Source organism: Carcharodon carcharias, chromosome 8 (genome assembly GCF_017639515.1).
Source record: "Carcharodon carcharias isolate sCarCar2 chromosome 8, sCarCar2.pri, whole genome shotgun sequence".
Taxonomy (NCBI): Eukaryota; Metazoa; Chordata; class Chondrichthyes; order Lamniformes; family Lamnidae; genus Carcharodon; species Carcharodon carcharias.
Genome location: NC_054474.1, coordinates 162,187,532 through 162,204,711, shown reverse-complemented (window position 1 = coordinate 162,204,711; position 17,180 = coordinate 162,187,532). Strand labels below are relative to the sequence as shown.

At 43.3% G+C, this 17,180-nt stretch overlaps 1 protein-coding gene across 3 annotated transcripts in view; it reads right to left on the bottom strand.

The window, feature by feature from the left end:
- The window catches only part of phf19 (PHD finger protein 19), a 40,900-nt gene that overhangs the window by 6,253 nt on the left and 17,467 nt on the right, over positions 1 to 17,180 (bottom strand). For all 3 annotated transcript variants that reach the window (XM_041194289.1, XM_041194287.1, XM_041194290.1), the window contains 8 exons: positions 16,935 to 17,030; positions 14,397 to 14,465; positions 11,644 to 11,767; positions 6,594 to 6,661; positions 3,125 to 3,301; positions 2,473 to 2,575; positions 875 to 960; positions 345 to 440 (listed from right to left, as the gene is read on the bottom strand). In XM_041194289.1, coding sequence (XP_041050223.1) covers positions 345 to 440; positions 875 to 960; positions 2,473 to 2,575; positions 3,125 to 3,301; positions 6,594 to 6,661; positions 11,644 to 11,767; positions 14,397 to 14,465; positions 16,935 to 17,030 — 819 coding nt within the window. The remainder of the gene's footprint in view (positions 1 to 344; positions 441 to 874; positions 961 to 2,472; positions 2,576 to 3,124; positions 3,302 to 6,593; positions 6,662 to 11,643; positions 11,768 to 14,396; positions 14,466 to 16,934; positions 17,031 to 17,180) is intronic.

Below are 17,180 nucleotides of genomic sequence, written 5' to 3'. Positions count from 1 at the left end.
CAAAAGGTCACAGGCCTGAAACATTAAAACTCTGTTTTTCTCCACAGATGCAGCCTGAGCTGCTGAGTATTTCCAGAACTTTCTGTTTTTATTTCAGATTTCCAGCATCTGTGGTAGTTTGCTTTTACTGAAGAAAAGCTAAATATACTGTTGTAGGAAGAATCTCTTTATAACTCAACTCCGCCTGAGCTCTAAATGTAAAGTGCCATCTTTCAGTGAAAAATATTCTTACTGCCTGTTCTCTATGGGTCAGAACAGCTCTTTTTGTAATCGGACAGCACTCATTGGCAGAGTTATACACAAATGTTCGCATAAATGATTGTGAAGCAAAACTTTGGTCTTACAGAGAGTCACAGGACAAGCTGGTTGAGGCAGAGCCAGATGTACTTGCTGCATCTGTCGAGTCTAGGTCAGAGTTAAAGGTCCCCTCGGAACGATCACTGAAACCAGGCAAAGAAAAGAGATAACTAAAATCTTCGGAGAGAAGAAACAATCAGAGATCTTTCTAAAGAGCAGGGACAGTGAGGCAGGTCTGAGGCCAAACAGGCTGCAGCTTGAGCATCAAATGGAAATAACGTTAGGCCCGTGTTCGCCGTGACTCCCTCTAACCAGTTTTATAAGCTCCAGTTTGACGCTGCTGATCAAAGGCCAGAACCTTTTCCACAATGGATATGGGAAAATCCGAACGATTGTTAATCCCAGGCTTCTCCTGTCTCCCGTTTGTGTAATAATGTTCAAAAGGATCAGAGCTGCAGGGCTGAGGGCACCTATTCAGCCTGTCCTCAGAGATACGTGACCCTGTTCTGACACGCCAAGCACAGGCCCCAAGGCCCTTTCCAACAAACAAGTCTTTTAAAGGTAGGAACTCACTCACCTTTTCAAACTCTGAATGTCATCCACAGTACAGTCAAAAATGTTGGCCAAATAGTAGCTGGTGTTCTCAGCAGTCGAGAAGTCACTCTATGGTTGGAGAAAAGTGAAATTATGAACAACAATTAGAATATTACTTGAAAATTATTATAATACACTCACTTATTAAACACCTCATCACATGGAAATATTTGAAGGTTTCACACAATGCATTACTTTACACGTGCAATATTTAGCATTTTTTTTTAACCAATGATGTCCTATGAAGACCAATGAGAGGAATAGCCAGGTTTTGATGCAATGAGTGAGGAAGGAATTTTGGTGAGGACAGTGGGAAACCTCCCCAACCTTCTTCAAATAGTGCCTTGAAATCTTTAAAGTGCACTTCACCTGACAGATGGAGCCTCAGTTTAACATCTCAACCAAAGCATGTTGCCTTGGGTAATGCGGCACTCCTGCAGTATTTCGAGTAGACTACATAGAATGGACAGCACAGAAGAAGGTCATTTGGCCCAAGTGGTCCAAGCTGGTGTTTCTGCTTCACATGAGCCTTTTTCCATCTCTCTTCATTGCTCTCTGTTAATATATTCTTCTAGCCTATTCCCCTTGTTATGAAGTCAAATCCTGGCAATGCACAACCTACTGAGTCAGAGGCAAATGTGCTATTCCCAGAGCCAAGCCTGGCACAGTTATTACACAAAGTCAAGTGCCCATCCCTAACTGCCCTTGGTGGTGAGCTGCCTTCTTGAACTGTTGCAGTCCACGTGGTGCAGGTACACCCACAGTGCTGTTAGAGAGGGAGTTCGAGGATTTTTACCTAACGACAGTGAAGGAACCACGATATATTTCCAAGTCAGGATGGTGAGTGTCTTGAAGGGGAACTTCCAGATGGTGGTGTTCCCATCTATCTGCAGCCCTTGTTCTTCCAGGTGGTAAAGGTAGCGGATTTGGATGGTGCTGTTGAAGGAGCCATGGCGAGTCTTGTCTCCCCTGCTCTTTCTCCAAAGCCCTGCGCATTTTCCCTTTTCAGATAATATCCAATTCCCTTTTGAAAGTTACTATTTAATCCGTTTCCATCACCCTTTCAGGCAGTGCATTCTTGTGCTAATTATTTAAAATCTGCACTCTCTGGTTACTGACCTCACCTCCAATGGAGTTGTTTTCACCTTTTTACTCTGTCAAAAGTCCTCCATAATTTTAAACATCTCCATTAATATTAAACCCTCATCATTTTAAACATTTCCATTAATATTAAACCCTCACAATTTTAAACATCTCTATTCTGTGCTCTAAGGGGGAGAAATCTCCACTTCCCTTGACATAGCTGAAGGTGCTGGGAAATCTCTGCACTCTCTCCAAGGCTTTGGCATTAGGCCAAATGTTTCCAGACAACCAAAGGATTGTTACATATTCCAGATCGTTTGTGTTACCAACATTCCCACCCTGCATCCATGATTCCTAAAGGAAGCTGGTTTTGCAGCAGAATAATGCTTCTTTTTTTTTATTGATTACAATACTGGATTTCTTAAAGTGGGGTTTACAATTCGCAACTGCAGTTGGGGGTAGTGGGGGTGGGTGGGTGGGGAAGGGGGTGTAACGAACCTCTGGAACTGCATCCTGCAGAAACCAGTTTGATTTCCTGCTCTTCAGCCCCCATTTCAACGGAAGTCTCCGCCTGCGAGGTTGAGGTACTTCTGGCAGGGGACTGTGACACAACAAAACAAGAGTCAAAGGCAACCAAATACTGGATACAACCATCTTACAATCAGGTGCAGATCGAGACAGGCTACAATAAACAATGGAATTAATCTCAGTTATTCCTCCTCCTTTAGGCACCATGTCCTAAAGAGGGTGTTGGTGACCATGGACTTCTATTGGATTAGTCCATGATTGTGCTTGGCAAAGTGCTACAGTGGGGTCCTTGCCTAGTATGGCTGACCAGGAAACCTTCCTGTCTTCAGGCATATAGGAAGGATTTACAGGCTGATAATGAACTTGTTTGGCCATGTTATGCATGCACCTTCTGTAGCCGTCAAGTCCCGAGGTGGGATTTGAACTCAGAGCTTCAGGGCCAGAGGTAGGGGTGCTACCCACTGCGCCACAAGACCTCCACACCAACAGTTATTACATTCACATTACCACAGACGCTGAGCGTTTACTGCTAACACTATTTTTCACCAATCTAAAGGATTAATTGGATTGACAGGTCATGTAACTGCAGTGCAGTCAGTCTATAAACATGTTCAATACATACCCATACTTAGGCGCAAACACTAACATGTTTTTTCCTCTCCTCTTAATCTCGTTAGAAGCATTATCAGTCAACTGACCAATATTCTCTGGCAAAACAATATTCGGAGGAACTGGGGGTACTCGAGTACGGAGACGAAAAATACATTTTTTCTTTTTAATTTCTTTACCACAGATAAACCTTGAACATAAAAGATGAATATGTTAAGGCTCTTTTATCAGCAAGATACACGAATCCCTCTAGTTTGGGCTTTAGCTTCTAATGCACATCAGAACACTACATTCTTTCACCATTAAGTCCCTGAGTGTTGGTGGCGAGTTATATCATGTAAAAATTTTACTGCTTCTCACATGGATAAGCATCATGGAATTCTTTGCAAAAGAGTAAACAGGATGTTAAATAATGAGTAGAAAGGGCGGACCAAGCACATGATGGAACCAAAACTCACAGCTCTTGATTATAATCAATATGAAGCTTTTCATCAACAGCAATTTATCTATCTTCCCTTTCGCTATGCCACAAACCTTTCCCTGGTTGTGAGGCCAGCCTGGAGGCTTGTTCCCCGGCTACTTAACATGTCTCTCCGTCAATGTCCACAACAGAAGGTCAAGTGATGAACCAGCAGATTTTCTTCCTCCCCGTTTTTGGAGAAGCACCCAGCTTCAAAACCTACACCTTCCCACAGAAGCAAGAGCAAATTGCTGAGTGATGGGCATGGGGGTCAATCCGTACCTGAACAAACTCCATTTCATTACATAACAAGCTCACAGGCTGTAAACGGGTTATGGTTGATGCAACACAAAGTGGACAATCTCCCTTTTCACCACCGGCTGTTAATCGCGAAAGCGACCTTTAGCCATTTAAGCTCTAAACTGCTGGTGAAGAAGGCTTTTCGTTGAAACGTTCCCATCATTTTAAAATGTTGCGTCGTTTGGTTCTGTTCTGTCTGTGAAGGGGAGGTGAATATTTTAGCAACCAGGGATGGGCAATAAATGCTGGCTTTGCCAGATTTGGCCACATCCCAAGGGTGAATATAAAAAATGGAACAAGGTGGAAGTTAAAGCAACTGTGAGTCAGAGTGAATGTCCTGGTTGGGCATTTTATTTGAAGTTCTTACAGTAAGATTTTCTCATTTTAAGGTAATGCATTATAAATCATTCATGTGACACAGAGATGATATTTGCTGGAATCTAATTTATCCCTTTAAATCCATATCCTCACATCAGTCACTGAGGTAAAATAAAGATAAAATTCCCCTGAGACTTGGACTCAGAATTGTTTTAAGACTTATTTTCACTGTATTCCGGTAAATTTGGTTCTACTGCAACTATGCACTCTGAATGCAAAATAGAGAAATAAACCAGCTGATGCACATTAGGACTGTGATAACTAATTATTTCTCTAACCAAATGTTCCACTAATTAGGTGATTAATTGGATATTTACAGTTGCCCTGCCAATCAGAAATATGATGGATATTAATGTTGTACAATTAGGAATAATAATAGAAGAAACATTACAACATAATCAGCTATGGCAGAAGTCTTAACTCTCCATTATGATGAGATGCACAAACTGCCCAGGGATAGACTGCGCCCCCTTCTGCCAATATAAAACAGTACAACTATGTGATCGCTAGCACTTGGTCTCAACATCAAGCACTCACAAACAAGGTTCAACTGACCCTTTCTCAACACTAGAGCGCATTTAACTCTTTTACTCTATTGGTTCAAAGAAAAATCTTAACTTTATGCCAGTGTTTCCCAAGCTATTTTCCCAATGTGACCCCATCTTAACACTTGAAAATTGCCATAACCCCAGGCGCCAGCAAAGAGAAAATAGTAATAAAGCAGCACAGTAATATATAATTATTAAAGTTCAGGCATCATATAAGTATGAAAATCTGTTTTAAAGTACTTTGTAAAAATGTTATTATTTTATGTACTGATGTAGCTTTCAGCCAAGTTCTCCTTATGCCCCAGTGACAGAAGACTCAGTAAAGTCCCTCTCCCACATCATAATCAACCCCTCTTCCACCACCACACCCCATCCACCCCACACCAGAGTTGCCAGCCTGAATACAAGCCTCAGAATCTTAAACAATAAATACCAAAGCATGTGCAAGCTGTTACGTGTTTTAATGTCACATTTTCCAGAACGGTCTGTTCTGCAGTTTAAACACATGAAAATATGTAGGCACCGGTGCCAGAGGACAGTAGAGCTACAATGCCACTTAGTGGTTATAACCTGCAAGTACAGCACTGGAGAACCTGTATGTGTTTGAGAATTCCATAATTGAATTTTCAATGTTACATGTAAGGAGGATAGCGTCAAACTTCAAAAGAACATATATAGGCCGGCAGAATGGGCGAACAAGTGGCAGATGAAATTTAATGCAGAAAAGTGTGAAGCGATTCATTTTGGTAGAAAGAACGATGGGAGGCAATATAAAAATAAAGGGTACAATTCTAAAGAGGATGCGGGAGCAGAGGGGCTTGGGGGTATAAGTGCACAAGTCATGAAAGGTGGCAGGGCAGGTTGAGAAAGCAGTTAATAATGTGTATGGGATCCTGAACTTTAGAAATAGGGGCCTAGAGTACAAAAGCAAGGAAGTTATGATGAATCCGCATAAAACACTGGTTTGACCTCAACTGGAGTATTGTGTCCAATTTTGGGCACCACACTTTAGTAAAGATGTGAAGGCATTAGGGAGGGTACAAGAAAGATTTACGAGAATGGTTCTAGGGGTGAGGAACTTCAGTTACGTTGATAAGTTGGAGAAGTGAAGAACAAGAGGGCAATTTGATAGAGGTGTTCAAAATTTTGGAAAGTCTAAACCAAGTAGATGGGGAGAAACCGTTCCTTTTGGTGGAAGGATCCAGACAAGAGGGGACTGATTTAAGGTGACTGCCAAAAGAAGCAGGAAAACTTTTTTTTCGCAGTGAGTGGTTAGGATCTGGAATGTACTGCCTGAGAGTGTGGTGGAGGCAGGTTCAAAAAAGGATTGAGTAATTATCCAGAGAAAAGATTTACAGGGCTACAGGGCCAGGGCAGAGAGCCAGAATAAACATGATGGGCAGAATGGCCTCTACCATGCTGTAACCATTCTATGAATCTATTCTAAGTTGATGTAAAAAGCATGATTGGAAACGGTGAGCAGGAAGTGAAGTTGGTGGACAGCAATTGTAAGATTTTTAATAAAGTGTGTAGGTGGCGATCTTCAAGGGCACTTTTGTGTTGTAAATTAATGCCATTCAGGAAAAGCAAAGACTCATTTTCACTTTGAATGTACTGCAGACAGAGAAGTCAAGTATGAGCTGGACTTAAGCTGAGGATCTGAGGGTGATAGGCAGTGACCTAATGAATGTACACATTATTTTCATTATTAAGACTCTCATGAAACCAACCAAATGTAGATGTGCCTTTTGCAGTTTTACCAAGTCTCACACATAAAACACAAGGTAAAGTCTCACCGGCTTTTATAGCGGTTTAAAGCATCGAGGAGATGCTGCTTTCGTTCAAACACTGTCGTTTCTGTCAGCTAAAGAGAAATAAGAATATTTATTCAGTATCGAAACACTGAAATATTTCAGCAACAATATCTCCTGAGATTTTAATCTGGAAGAGGGACTGGTAGGTCGATGATTGGAGTTTTATTGATTTTTTTAAAAATGCTCCAGATCTAACACTAACCAGAAATGTTTTTGATCCGCATTTGACAACTGAATTATTAGCCGTTTGGGTCTTGTTTCAACAGCTTTCTCATCTACTCAAGTGAGATGAATATACTGTTCCCGTCCAGCCTGCTGGGTACATCAGCTGGCCAAGAAATGGGAAACTCAATTAATGTAGGTGATTCAAGATTAAATTTCATTCTAGGTTGGGATATTAATCATCAAGATCCAAAAAAAACATATAGCCTGGATTTCTCCTAGCTTACCTCATAGCTCATTCCCTTTACACTTGGGAGTCATACTTTTTTAAAGAAAATTCATTTATTGGAAGTGGGTGTCCCTGGCTAGGCCAGCATTTATTGCCCATCCCTAGTTGCCCTTGAGAAGGTGGTGGTGAGCTGCCTTCTTAAACCACTGCAGTCCCTGTGGGGTAGGTACACCCACAGTGCTGTGGGGGAGGGAGTTCCAGGATTTTGACTCAGCAACAGTGAAGGAATGGCAATATATTTCCAGATCAGGATGGTGAGTGACTTGGAGAGGAACTTCCAGGTGGTGGGGTTCCCATGTGTCTGCTGCCCTTGTCCTTCTAGATGATAGTGATCGTGGGTTTGGAAGGTGCTGTCTAAGGAGCCTTGGTGAATTCCTGCAGTGCACCTTGTAGATGGTACACACTGCTGCCACTGTTTGCAGTGGTGCAGGGAGTGAATGTTTGTGGATGCGGTGCCGGGAGTGAATGTTTGTGGATGTGGTGCCAATCAAGAGGGCTGCTTTGTCCTAGATGGTTTCAAGCAGCCTCAAAAGTTGCTGCAGCTGCACTCATCCAGGCAAGTGGGGAGTATTCCATCACACTCCTGACTTGTGCCTTGTAGATGGTGGACAGGCTTTGGCAAGTCAGGAAGTGAGTTACACGCTGCAGGATTCCTAGCCTCTGAGCTGCTGTTGTAGCCACAGTGTTTATATGGCTAGTCCTGTTCAGTTTCTGGTCAATGGTAACCCCCAGGATGTTGATAGGGGGGGATTCAGTAATGGTAATGCCATTGAACGTCAAGGGGCGATGGTTTGATTCTCTCTTGTTGGAGATGGTCATTGCCTGGCACTTGTGTGGCGCGAATGTTACTTGCCACTTGTCAGCTCAAGCCTGGATATTGTCCAGGTCTTGCTGCATTTGGACATGGACTGCTTCAGTATCTGAGGAGTCATGAATGGTGCTGAACATTGTGCAATCATCAGTGAACATCCTCACTCCTGAACTTATGATGGAGGGAAGGTCATCGGAGGCAGCTGAAGATGGCTGGGCCTAGGACACTATGCTGAGGAACTCCTGCGGTGATGTCCTGGAACTGAGATGACTGACCTCTAACAACCATAACCATCTTCCTTTGTGCTAGGTATGACTCCAACCAGAGGAGAGCTTTCCCCTGATTCCCATTGGCTCCAGTTTTGCTAGGGCTCCTTGATGCCACACTTGGTCAAATATGGCCTTGATGTCAAGGGCAGTCACTCTCCCCTCACCTCTAGAGTTCAGCTCTTTTGTCCATGTTTGAACCAAGGCTGTAACGGGGTCAGGAGCTGAGTAGCCCTGGCAGAACCCAAACTGAGTGTCAGTGAGAAGGTTATTGCTAAGCAAGGGCCACTTGATAGCACTGTTGATGACCCCTTCCATCACTTTACTGATGATCGAGAGTAGACTGATGGGGCAGTAATTAGCCGGGTTGGATTTGTCTTGTGTCTTGCTTTGTGTGTACAGGACATACCTGGGCAATTTTCCACATGCCGGGTAAATGTCAGTGTTGTAGCTGTACTGGAACAGCTTGGCTGGGGGCGCGGCAAGTCTTCAGTACTATTGCCGGATTATTGTCAGGGACCATAGCCTTTGAAGTATCCAGTGCCTTCAGCCTTTTCTTGATATCAAAGGATTGAATCGAATTGGCTGAAGACTGGCATCTGTGATCTCCAGAATAGGCTGATGGATCATCCACTCGCCACATCTGGCTGAGATTGTTGCAAATGCTTCAGCCTTATCTATTGCACTGATGTGCTGGGTTCCCTCATCATTGTGGAGCCTCCTACTCCAGTGAGTTGTTTAATTGTCCACTACCATTCAAGACCATATTTGGCAGGACTGCAGAGCTTAGATCCGATCGGTTGGTTGTGGGATCGCTTAGCTCTGTCTATAACTTGCCGCTTATGCTGTTTGGCATGCAAGAAGTCCTGTATTGTAGCTTCACCAGACTGACACCATTTTTAGGTATGCCTGGTGCTGCTCCTGGCATGCCCTCCTGCACTCTTCATTGAACCAGGGTTGATCCCTTGGCTTGATGGTAATGGTAGAGTGGGGAGTATGCTCGGCCATGAGGTTAGTTTGCAGCTGAATACAATTCTGCTGTTGTTAATGGCCCACAGTGCCTCATGGATGCCCAGTGTTGGGTTGCTAGCTCTGTTCGAAATCTATCCCATTTAGCATAGTGGTAGTGCCACACAGCACAATGAAGGGTATCCTCAATGTGAAGATTTGTCTCCACAAGGACTCTGTGGTGGTCACTCCTACCAATACTGTCATGGACAGATGCATCTGCAGCCGACAGGTTGGTGAGGATGAGGTTGAGTATGTTTTTCCTCTTGTTGGTTCCCTGCTGCAGACCCAGTCTAGCAGCTATGTCCTTTAGGACTCAGCCAGCTCGGTCAGTAGTGGTGCTACTGAGCCACTCTTGGTGATGGACATTGAAGTCCCCCACCCAGAGTATATTCTGCACCTTTGCCATCCGCAGTGCTTCCTCCACGTGTTGCTGAGGTGGTGGGTGGGGAGGGGCTGGTGGTACGTGGTAATCAGCAGGAGGTTTCCTTGCCCGTGTTTGACCTGATGTCATGAGGCTTCATGTGGTCCGGAGTCAGTGTTGAGGACTCCCGGGGAAACTCCTCCTCGACTGTATACTACTGTCCCACCTCTGCTGGGCCTGTCCTACCGGTGGGACAGGACATGTCCAGGGATGGTGATGGTCGTGTCAGGGGTGATTCCATGAGAATGACTATGTCAGGCTGTTGTGAGGCAGCTTTCCCAATTTTAGCACCAGCCCCCAGATGTTAGTAAGGAGGACTTTGCAGGGTCGACAGGGCTGAGATTGCTGTTGTTGTTTCCGGTGTCTAGGTGGATGCCGGGTGGTCCGTCCGGTTTCATTCCTTTTAGACTTTGTAGAGATTTGATACAACTGAGTGGCTTACTGGGTCATTTCAGAGGGCGTTTAAGAGTCAACCACATTGCTGTGGGTCTGGAGTCATGTGTAGGCCAGACCAGGTAAGGACAGCAGATTTCCTTCCCTAAAGGATATTAGTGAACCAGTTGGGTTTTTACGACAACTGACAATGGTTTCATGGTCATTAGACTTTTAATTCCAGATTTTGATTGAATTCAAATTTCACCTTGTTGCCTTTCACTGCATCTTCTTAAATGTACATACATTCACTTTGCAGTATGGTGATCAGAACTGAACCCAATACGCCAATTGTGGTCTGACCATTGACACTAAAGCCCCTGAAGGTACATATCCTACTTCTCTGGCTATTCATACCAACATTATATTTGTTTTTAATATTTACATTATATTTATAATTGTTTCAGCGCCTGCTCTTATTTTCTCATTCCTGTCTTCCTCCCTGTATTAATGCTAGTTATTGTATTAATTGTAAGTTCAAAACCTGACAATTCAAAGTGATTTCTGTGCCAAATAATTAAAATTGTCCAATGTCTGATTTGAAAATTGTAAATAACCTAGCAAAATGAGAGTTTAAAGCAAAAGAAAATTATCGGTTAACTTGAATCAAATTCAAAAATTTACAACGCCGATTTTTCACCAAATGTGCAATACATTTGTTTAGTGTTAAATTTAGTTTCCATTTGTCTCTCCAACTACATAAGTTTGAAGTCTTTAACTACAATCTCTGGGTGAGTTTTTAACTCATTTGAAACCCATCCAATTCCACTGAGCTTAAATCTGGCCTTCTATCTGCTATTGTACCTCCTACTTAATTTCAGGTTCAAAAATTGACAACCTTACAGCTGATTTCAGTATCCCAAGACATTTATGTAGAGCACCCAGTTCAGTTTTTACATCTTCATTTACCAGGTTTCATGGTATAAAAGCATTAGGAGGAATTTTACCACACCCACAATCCCTCTGTCCCCATTCAGAGGAAACAAAGTTAAAATTTTGGGAACCAGTTAGTCAGCCCCTTTCTCCGAACACCGCACCCCACCCCCCCCCAACTCCCACCCATAGTTAAAATCGGGCCGAGTGTCCAGAAGATAATTGGTCATGAAGTCCCACTTAAAGGAGTTCCTCCTGGAACAAAGGTTGAATAACTGATGAAAAACGTCTTATGAATATCTTTTTAAAATAAAGCAATTAAACCTTTATAACCATAAAAGGAGTATATTAACGCTCATCGTCTTTTTTACAGTTACTAAAACCAAGCCATATATCTGACTGTATTTAAAACAGTCATGGCAATTATGATTTTTTTTCCCCTCAGGAAGTCTAAAGTTTACACTGAACCCCAACATTGGTTCATCCTTTTGAGTGCTAACTCTTCTAATTTTACAATGGCATCCAAAGGGTTAAGAGCCCGAGAAGCGTTGGATTCAAATGACAGTAACCGCCACCAGTGGCCATTCCTTAACACCTAACAAGCTGGCTTCAAATCAAACAACCTTCTAACTACTTTGCCAAATATTGCTCGAGACAAACCAGTTTCTAATATCAGACAAGCTCTCTGATGTGCAATTCTATCTGTACGTCTGTCGAGCAGGGGTGCATTTAACCATAACCAGCTCCACAGTAACACACGCACCCACCTTTCCGAGCTGGAGGCTCAGCCAGTTTTGATTAATAAATATTAATATTTCCTCTTCAAAATCAAAGTATTTCTTTTTCCCACAGACCCCTAAATTGTATAAAACGAGATGCACGACATCCACCCTGAAAACAAAGCAAAGAAGACAGAGTATTCAATAAATGAACTCAGAGCTCCCAGAATGTGTATGACATATTCACAAACAGAAACAAAAGTAGATGGAAAAACTCAGCAGGTCTGACAGCATCTGCGGAGGGGAACACAATCAATGTTTCGAATCCGGATGACTCTTCATCAGAAGTGCGTATAACATTCACTGGCAGTGCTAGCCAGGAGTTATTGGGAATACGGAAGTGAGGCGTCCGAAACCCCCCAGCGTGTGACATCTGGTCACACTAGGCTTTCAGGACTGGATCCAGAGCCGCTCTACACTCCGCCGAAATCGTGCCCAAATATCTGGTGCAGCACGTTTGGGGCGCAGTCACCAGCTCAGTACAAACCACAGCTTTTACACTGGTCTCCCTTTTGGTGCCAGCCACAACACTGCTTCGGTGAACATGTCATTTTCAGGCTGCGTTGTGAGTCGGTGACCTGCCATTTTCCTAGAAAATGGAGGCGTGGAGTATGATTCACAAAACATTGGAAGATCCTGTCATTTCCCGTGGAGTTTGACATATACCGTCACCACAAACCAGAGCTGTCCAATACATTAAGGCACTCTCCACACAAAGCAAACTGGGAATCCGGATGTGGCTGATCGATTAGCCAATAGAAAATAAGTAATAGAAACCATCATTGGATATGTGATCTCAAGATTCATTCACACGGTGTATGCACGTTTACCGTAACCTCTTTGTGCACTTGACGGTAACATGGTTAAGACAAAGGTCAAAGTGAGCCTATTTTGATATTTGTGTGTTTTATTTCCAATGTTACTGCTTTTAAATTATCTGCTAAAATGCTGTGTAACATTGGAGAAAACACCAGAACTCAGCAGCCCAGAAACACCAATAACATCGTATAAAGAGGGGAGCAGTCATCATGCTCAGCTCGACCAATCATAATAATTGCTGCAGGCCCATGAGGAATAGGCCTCAACAGGAGGTGGCAAAGTGCAAGCAACATACAACTGTGTTCTGCAGGGAGACCAAGGTTAGGTCTTGAGAGAGAGAGAGAGAGAGAGAGTGGGGGAGGGTCTGGAGGGAGACTTGGGAAAACTGGAGGGGGAGACCAAGGATGGGTCTGGAGAGAGAGGGAAGTGTGGGTCTAGTGGGAGAGCAGGAGAGAGTTTAGACATCTGGGGGAAGGTCTGGGACAAGAGGAGGGTCCGGGTCGGTGGGGAGAAGCGGGGCCGGGTCTGGAGGTAGTGTCGGGGTGTCTGGTGCATCTCATTGTCCATGTCAACATTCTCAGCCATCTCTAAGGTGAAGTCAAAGTGTCATTTGGAGCAGCAGAATCCTAGCTGCACTGAAATGGGCAAGGGCCGAATGCAAACTTGAATTCCAAACTTTGCACTGAATGATGAAATATGTTTATGTAAATATACACCTGTAGTACATTTACTTGTATTGTGTGTTAAGGCATGTAGCTAAAAAGCCACATCTATGGCTAGTCAACAATTTCTATAGGACAACAGCCCCGGGGCTTGTACAGTGTCCCACTTGTTCCATTATGATTTTCACAACAACAATCAGCACCTAGGTTCAAAAACTTAACCATAGGTGTGAAATTTGTAAAGCAACTTTTTAACAACAGCTAAAGCCGTAGCTTCAACGTAAGATTTGTTAGGACGCATAGGGCGGAATTTTCTAGCCCCACCTGCTGCTGGGATCACCTAACAGCAGAACTTCTGTCCCTGCATGAGATTGCTGTTTCACTGTCAATTTGTGCTGAACATCGTTCTGTAGTGGAGCTGTGCCTATTAGGCACCGGACTACGATTGACAAACTCATCAAACACAAGACTAGCAGAGAAAGAAGGCATTCATCCCATCTGTATGGGCAGGAGTTCAAACGCTAGTCCAAGAGGTGCCGTGCTAACCCATCGTAAAACTCAATCCCCCCCATATATAAAAGCAAAGAACGGCGGATGCTGGAAATCCAAAACAAAAACAGAAACAGAAATACCTGGAAAAACTCAGCAGGTCTGGCAGCATCAGCGGAGAAGAGCACAGTTGACGTTTCGAGTCCTCATGACCCTTCAACAGAACTGGAACTTTCTGTTTAAGTTTTTGTTTTCAATCCCCCATATAACGTCTTACTAAAAATACTCAGCACTGAAAGCCAAGCATCTGTTTTCTATACAGATTAATCTTATAATATTCATAAAAGCCAATTAAACAGAAAGACGTGACAAAGAAAAAACACTCAAGTTCCCTTGGTTGAACCTCTGATCATATTATTAATTCATTGTGTACAACCACAGCATGCCAATTGTCACCCATTGACAGCCCATTGCTTCTGATTTATGTTAATGAGTAATTCACACACACATCGTTTCAGCCTTCACCACCACCGATCCCAATATAGCAACATGGTCTATGATTATAGCCACCTTGATACGCTCTAGCTGAGGATTATCTTTCAAATGTGATTGGGACCTGGCATGGGGTCAGTGCTGAGTTCATTCCAAGCGGTGGAAAACACAGCAAGGAATCTGAGCAATGATGTAAAGGGGCAGACAACAGGGCTTGCTGTGTGTGTTCTGAATCAAACTTTACGTATTTCAAAAAAATAAATCCTTTGCATCACTTACCATCTGAGGGGTAGGCGTTTGATATATTCGGGTCCTTTATTGCACACTGAGCAGACAAACAAATAAAATCTAAAAACAGGAGGACAGAAAGTACAGTCATTTCAATAAGGTACATGCAGTGAATGAGCATCTTGTTAATGGGGATGTACAGCTAAAGGAAACACTAGACTTATGATGAGTAAGCAATACATGCCATTATTAATGTGCAAACTGCTCAGAAAGTCCAGGGGATTTGGTTGCACATCTCTAGGATTGCTGGTTGATTTAATGCTGCATCACCAATTGCTTCCCCCTTAGCTACCCTTTAGGTTTAAGAACTTTCTGAATTTTCATATCAACTGTCCATTAAATTTGCTGCAGGAAGTCTAGTAAATAATAGCATAAGTATTCTTTTAACAGGGTGATAGCAGTTAAAGTAAAGTCAATGTACTTCTCTGGCCCAGAAAGCAATCAGTTTAAACTGGTGAGTCTCATTCTTTCTGGTGGTGAATTACTGCTGGGAGATCTTAAAAATGTGAAGTTTTTGACGTTTACATTTTTTCCTTTGTCTCTTTTTTCACTCTTTTAATCTAATCTTTCTTTCCCTCTCTCTATTTCTCTCTCATACCTGATTTGACTCTGATTCACTCTCCTCTTCAGTCATTCCTGTTTATTTCTCAATCCCTAAATCTCTTTGGTTAAGGATATAAGATTGCTGGTGCTAGTGTTCACTGAGGTCCCAGGTACTCTGGTTGCCCTTCCCATGCCATTTTCAGTTCCCACTTTCAACAAGTTACAGTGCAAAATAAATTTAACATAGAAACTAGGAGGAGAAGGCCATTCGGCCCTTCGAGCCTGCTCCGCCATTCATCGTGATCATGGCTGATCATCCAACTCAATAGCCTGCTCCCACTTTCTCCCCATATCCTTTGATCCCTTTCACCCCCAAGAACAATATCTAACTCCTTCTTGAAAACACACAATGTTTTGGTCTCAACTACTTTCTGGGGTAGCGAATTCCACAGGCTCACCACTCTCTGGGTGAAGAAATTTCTCCTCATCTCAGTTGAGCTGAAGCGAGTAGGAATATTTCTAACTAACAGCACACGACATGAGCTGCGCCACCCCAGCGACATCGGGCCTAAAGTTTCAAGGATAGAGTAATTTCGAATTCATGGACAGCAGAGCACCTGCCACAAACTGAGGCGCACTTAATAAAACAACGTGCAAAAGGTTCGACAAACATCCAAGTAGGTGCAGGTCCTCTGAGGTGCGGGCTGGTGAGCTCCTTTATAAAACAGAAAACGGGACTTTTTTTCCCCCATTCTCCCACCCTGGTTACAGCTTTAAAAAATTCTGTATGAAAGCCACTCAGCTTCTAAATTATAGTTAAAGGACAAGCGTGTCTTTTTAGGATTAAGTCAGCTCATGCCTGCAGAGGGCAAATGAATAAGCACCGTCTGCTGTTTACTTTGGGAGGTCTTGTGGCACACCGGGTATCGCCCCTGCCTCTGAGCCAGGAGCTCTGGGTTCGAATCCGACCCTTGGACATAATGGCCCAAGGAAAGTGTGTTCATAATGCAGACAAAAAGGTTGAGTGTCATTCTGCAAATCATTCTAACACATGCCAATGGTGGGCAATAAGAGTGGGAGAGATTCCTGGATGGAAAGAATGTTGGGGCCTCTACCACCGCTATCCATGGCTCCACAACTGTAACATGCCTGTAAAAAGTGCACGTTGCCACAGAAACTCAGACCCCTTGAGTGAATCATAACACACCATTACCACTGGTCACTTTATGTCACACTGAATATAAACAGATTCAGCAATAGCAGGGATGAATTATTCATTTTCCCAGAGGATGATACAGGATCATGTTACAACTAACCAGTAACCTATTATCAAAATTCAGTGTGCAACCTACCCAGCTAAATGTGGAATAAAGTGACCTTTCACAGACTGCCATCAGTGGGTAAATATAAATATAACATACTCTACCAGTAATCCTCAAAGGCACTGATACTACCCAGGCAAAGGGTGATGTGGCAGCCCACTATATACAAAAGCTGCTGAGGAGACTACAATTGGGTTTGTCATTTTAGATCTGGCGGTGGATGTAGATATACTGCTGGTCCCTCCCCTCCCCCAATCCCCCCAACATCAGGGCATGTCCTGGGATAATTCCACACTGCACTGTGAAAAGTCTTGTTCTAGCCACATTGGTGCTTCACAAAATGGGCGTGTCACTCCTCACTTTCATTAAATATTTTTTAAAAAGTAACAAGAGAGAGAGAAAAAAAGACAAATTTGTGACTTTCAAGCCAATACGGACATGCCAATCTCACAAGTGTTGCTGTCAGCACCAAAGGCAACTGGCAGATACTAGAAGAATACATCACATTTGATGTGGGAATAGTGAAGTCATTTGCAAGTCTTATCAAATGTAGTATGGCACTGAGTGAAAGAATGACACTCTTCTAACGCCCTTTCCCACCCCCATCCCCCACACAGTTTGTCATCCATCGTGACATGAGGAAAATGACTGAATGTGAACAGACCTGTCTCCAAACATCATGGCCTCGCTCAGACACTGGGTGCAGGCTTCGTGAAACCACTGCTTACATCTGCAGCACTGAAGCATCTTCAGGTACCACCTAGAGTAGAAGGTAAGAGGAAGCATGTTTACATCAACGTGAAGTACTAGCACCTTTACAAGGAAACACGTCAGCGTACTCTCAACTTTCCTGGCTGATACCCCACATGATCAGTTGTAAATAATTTCTAACAACAAAAGTAAACAGAAA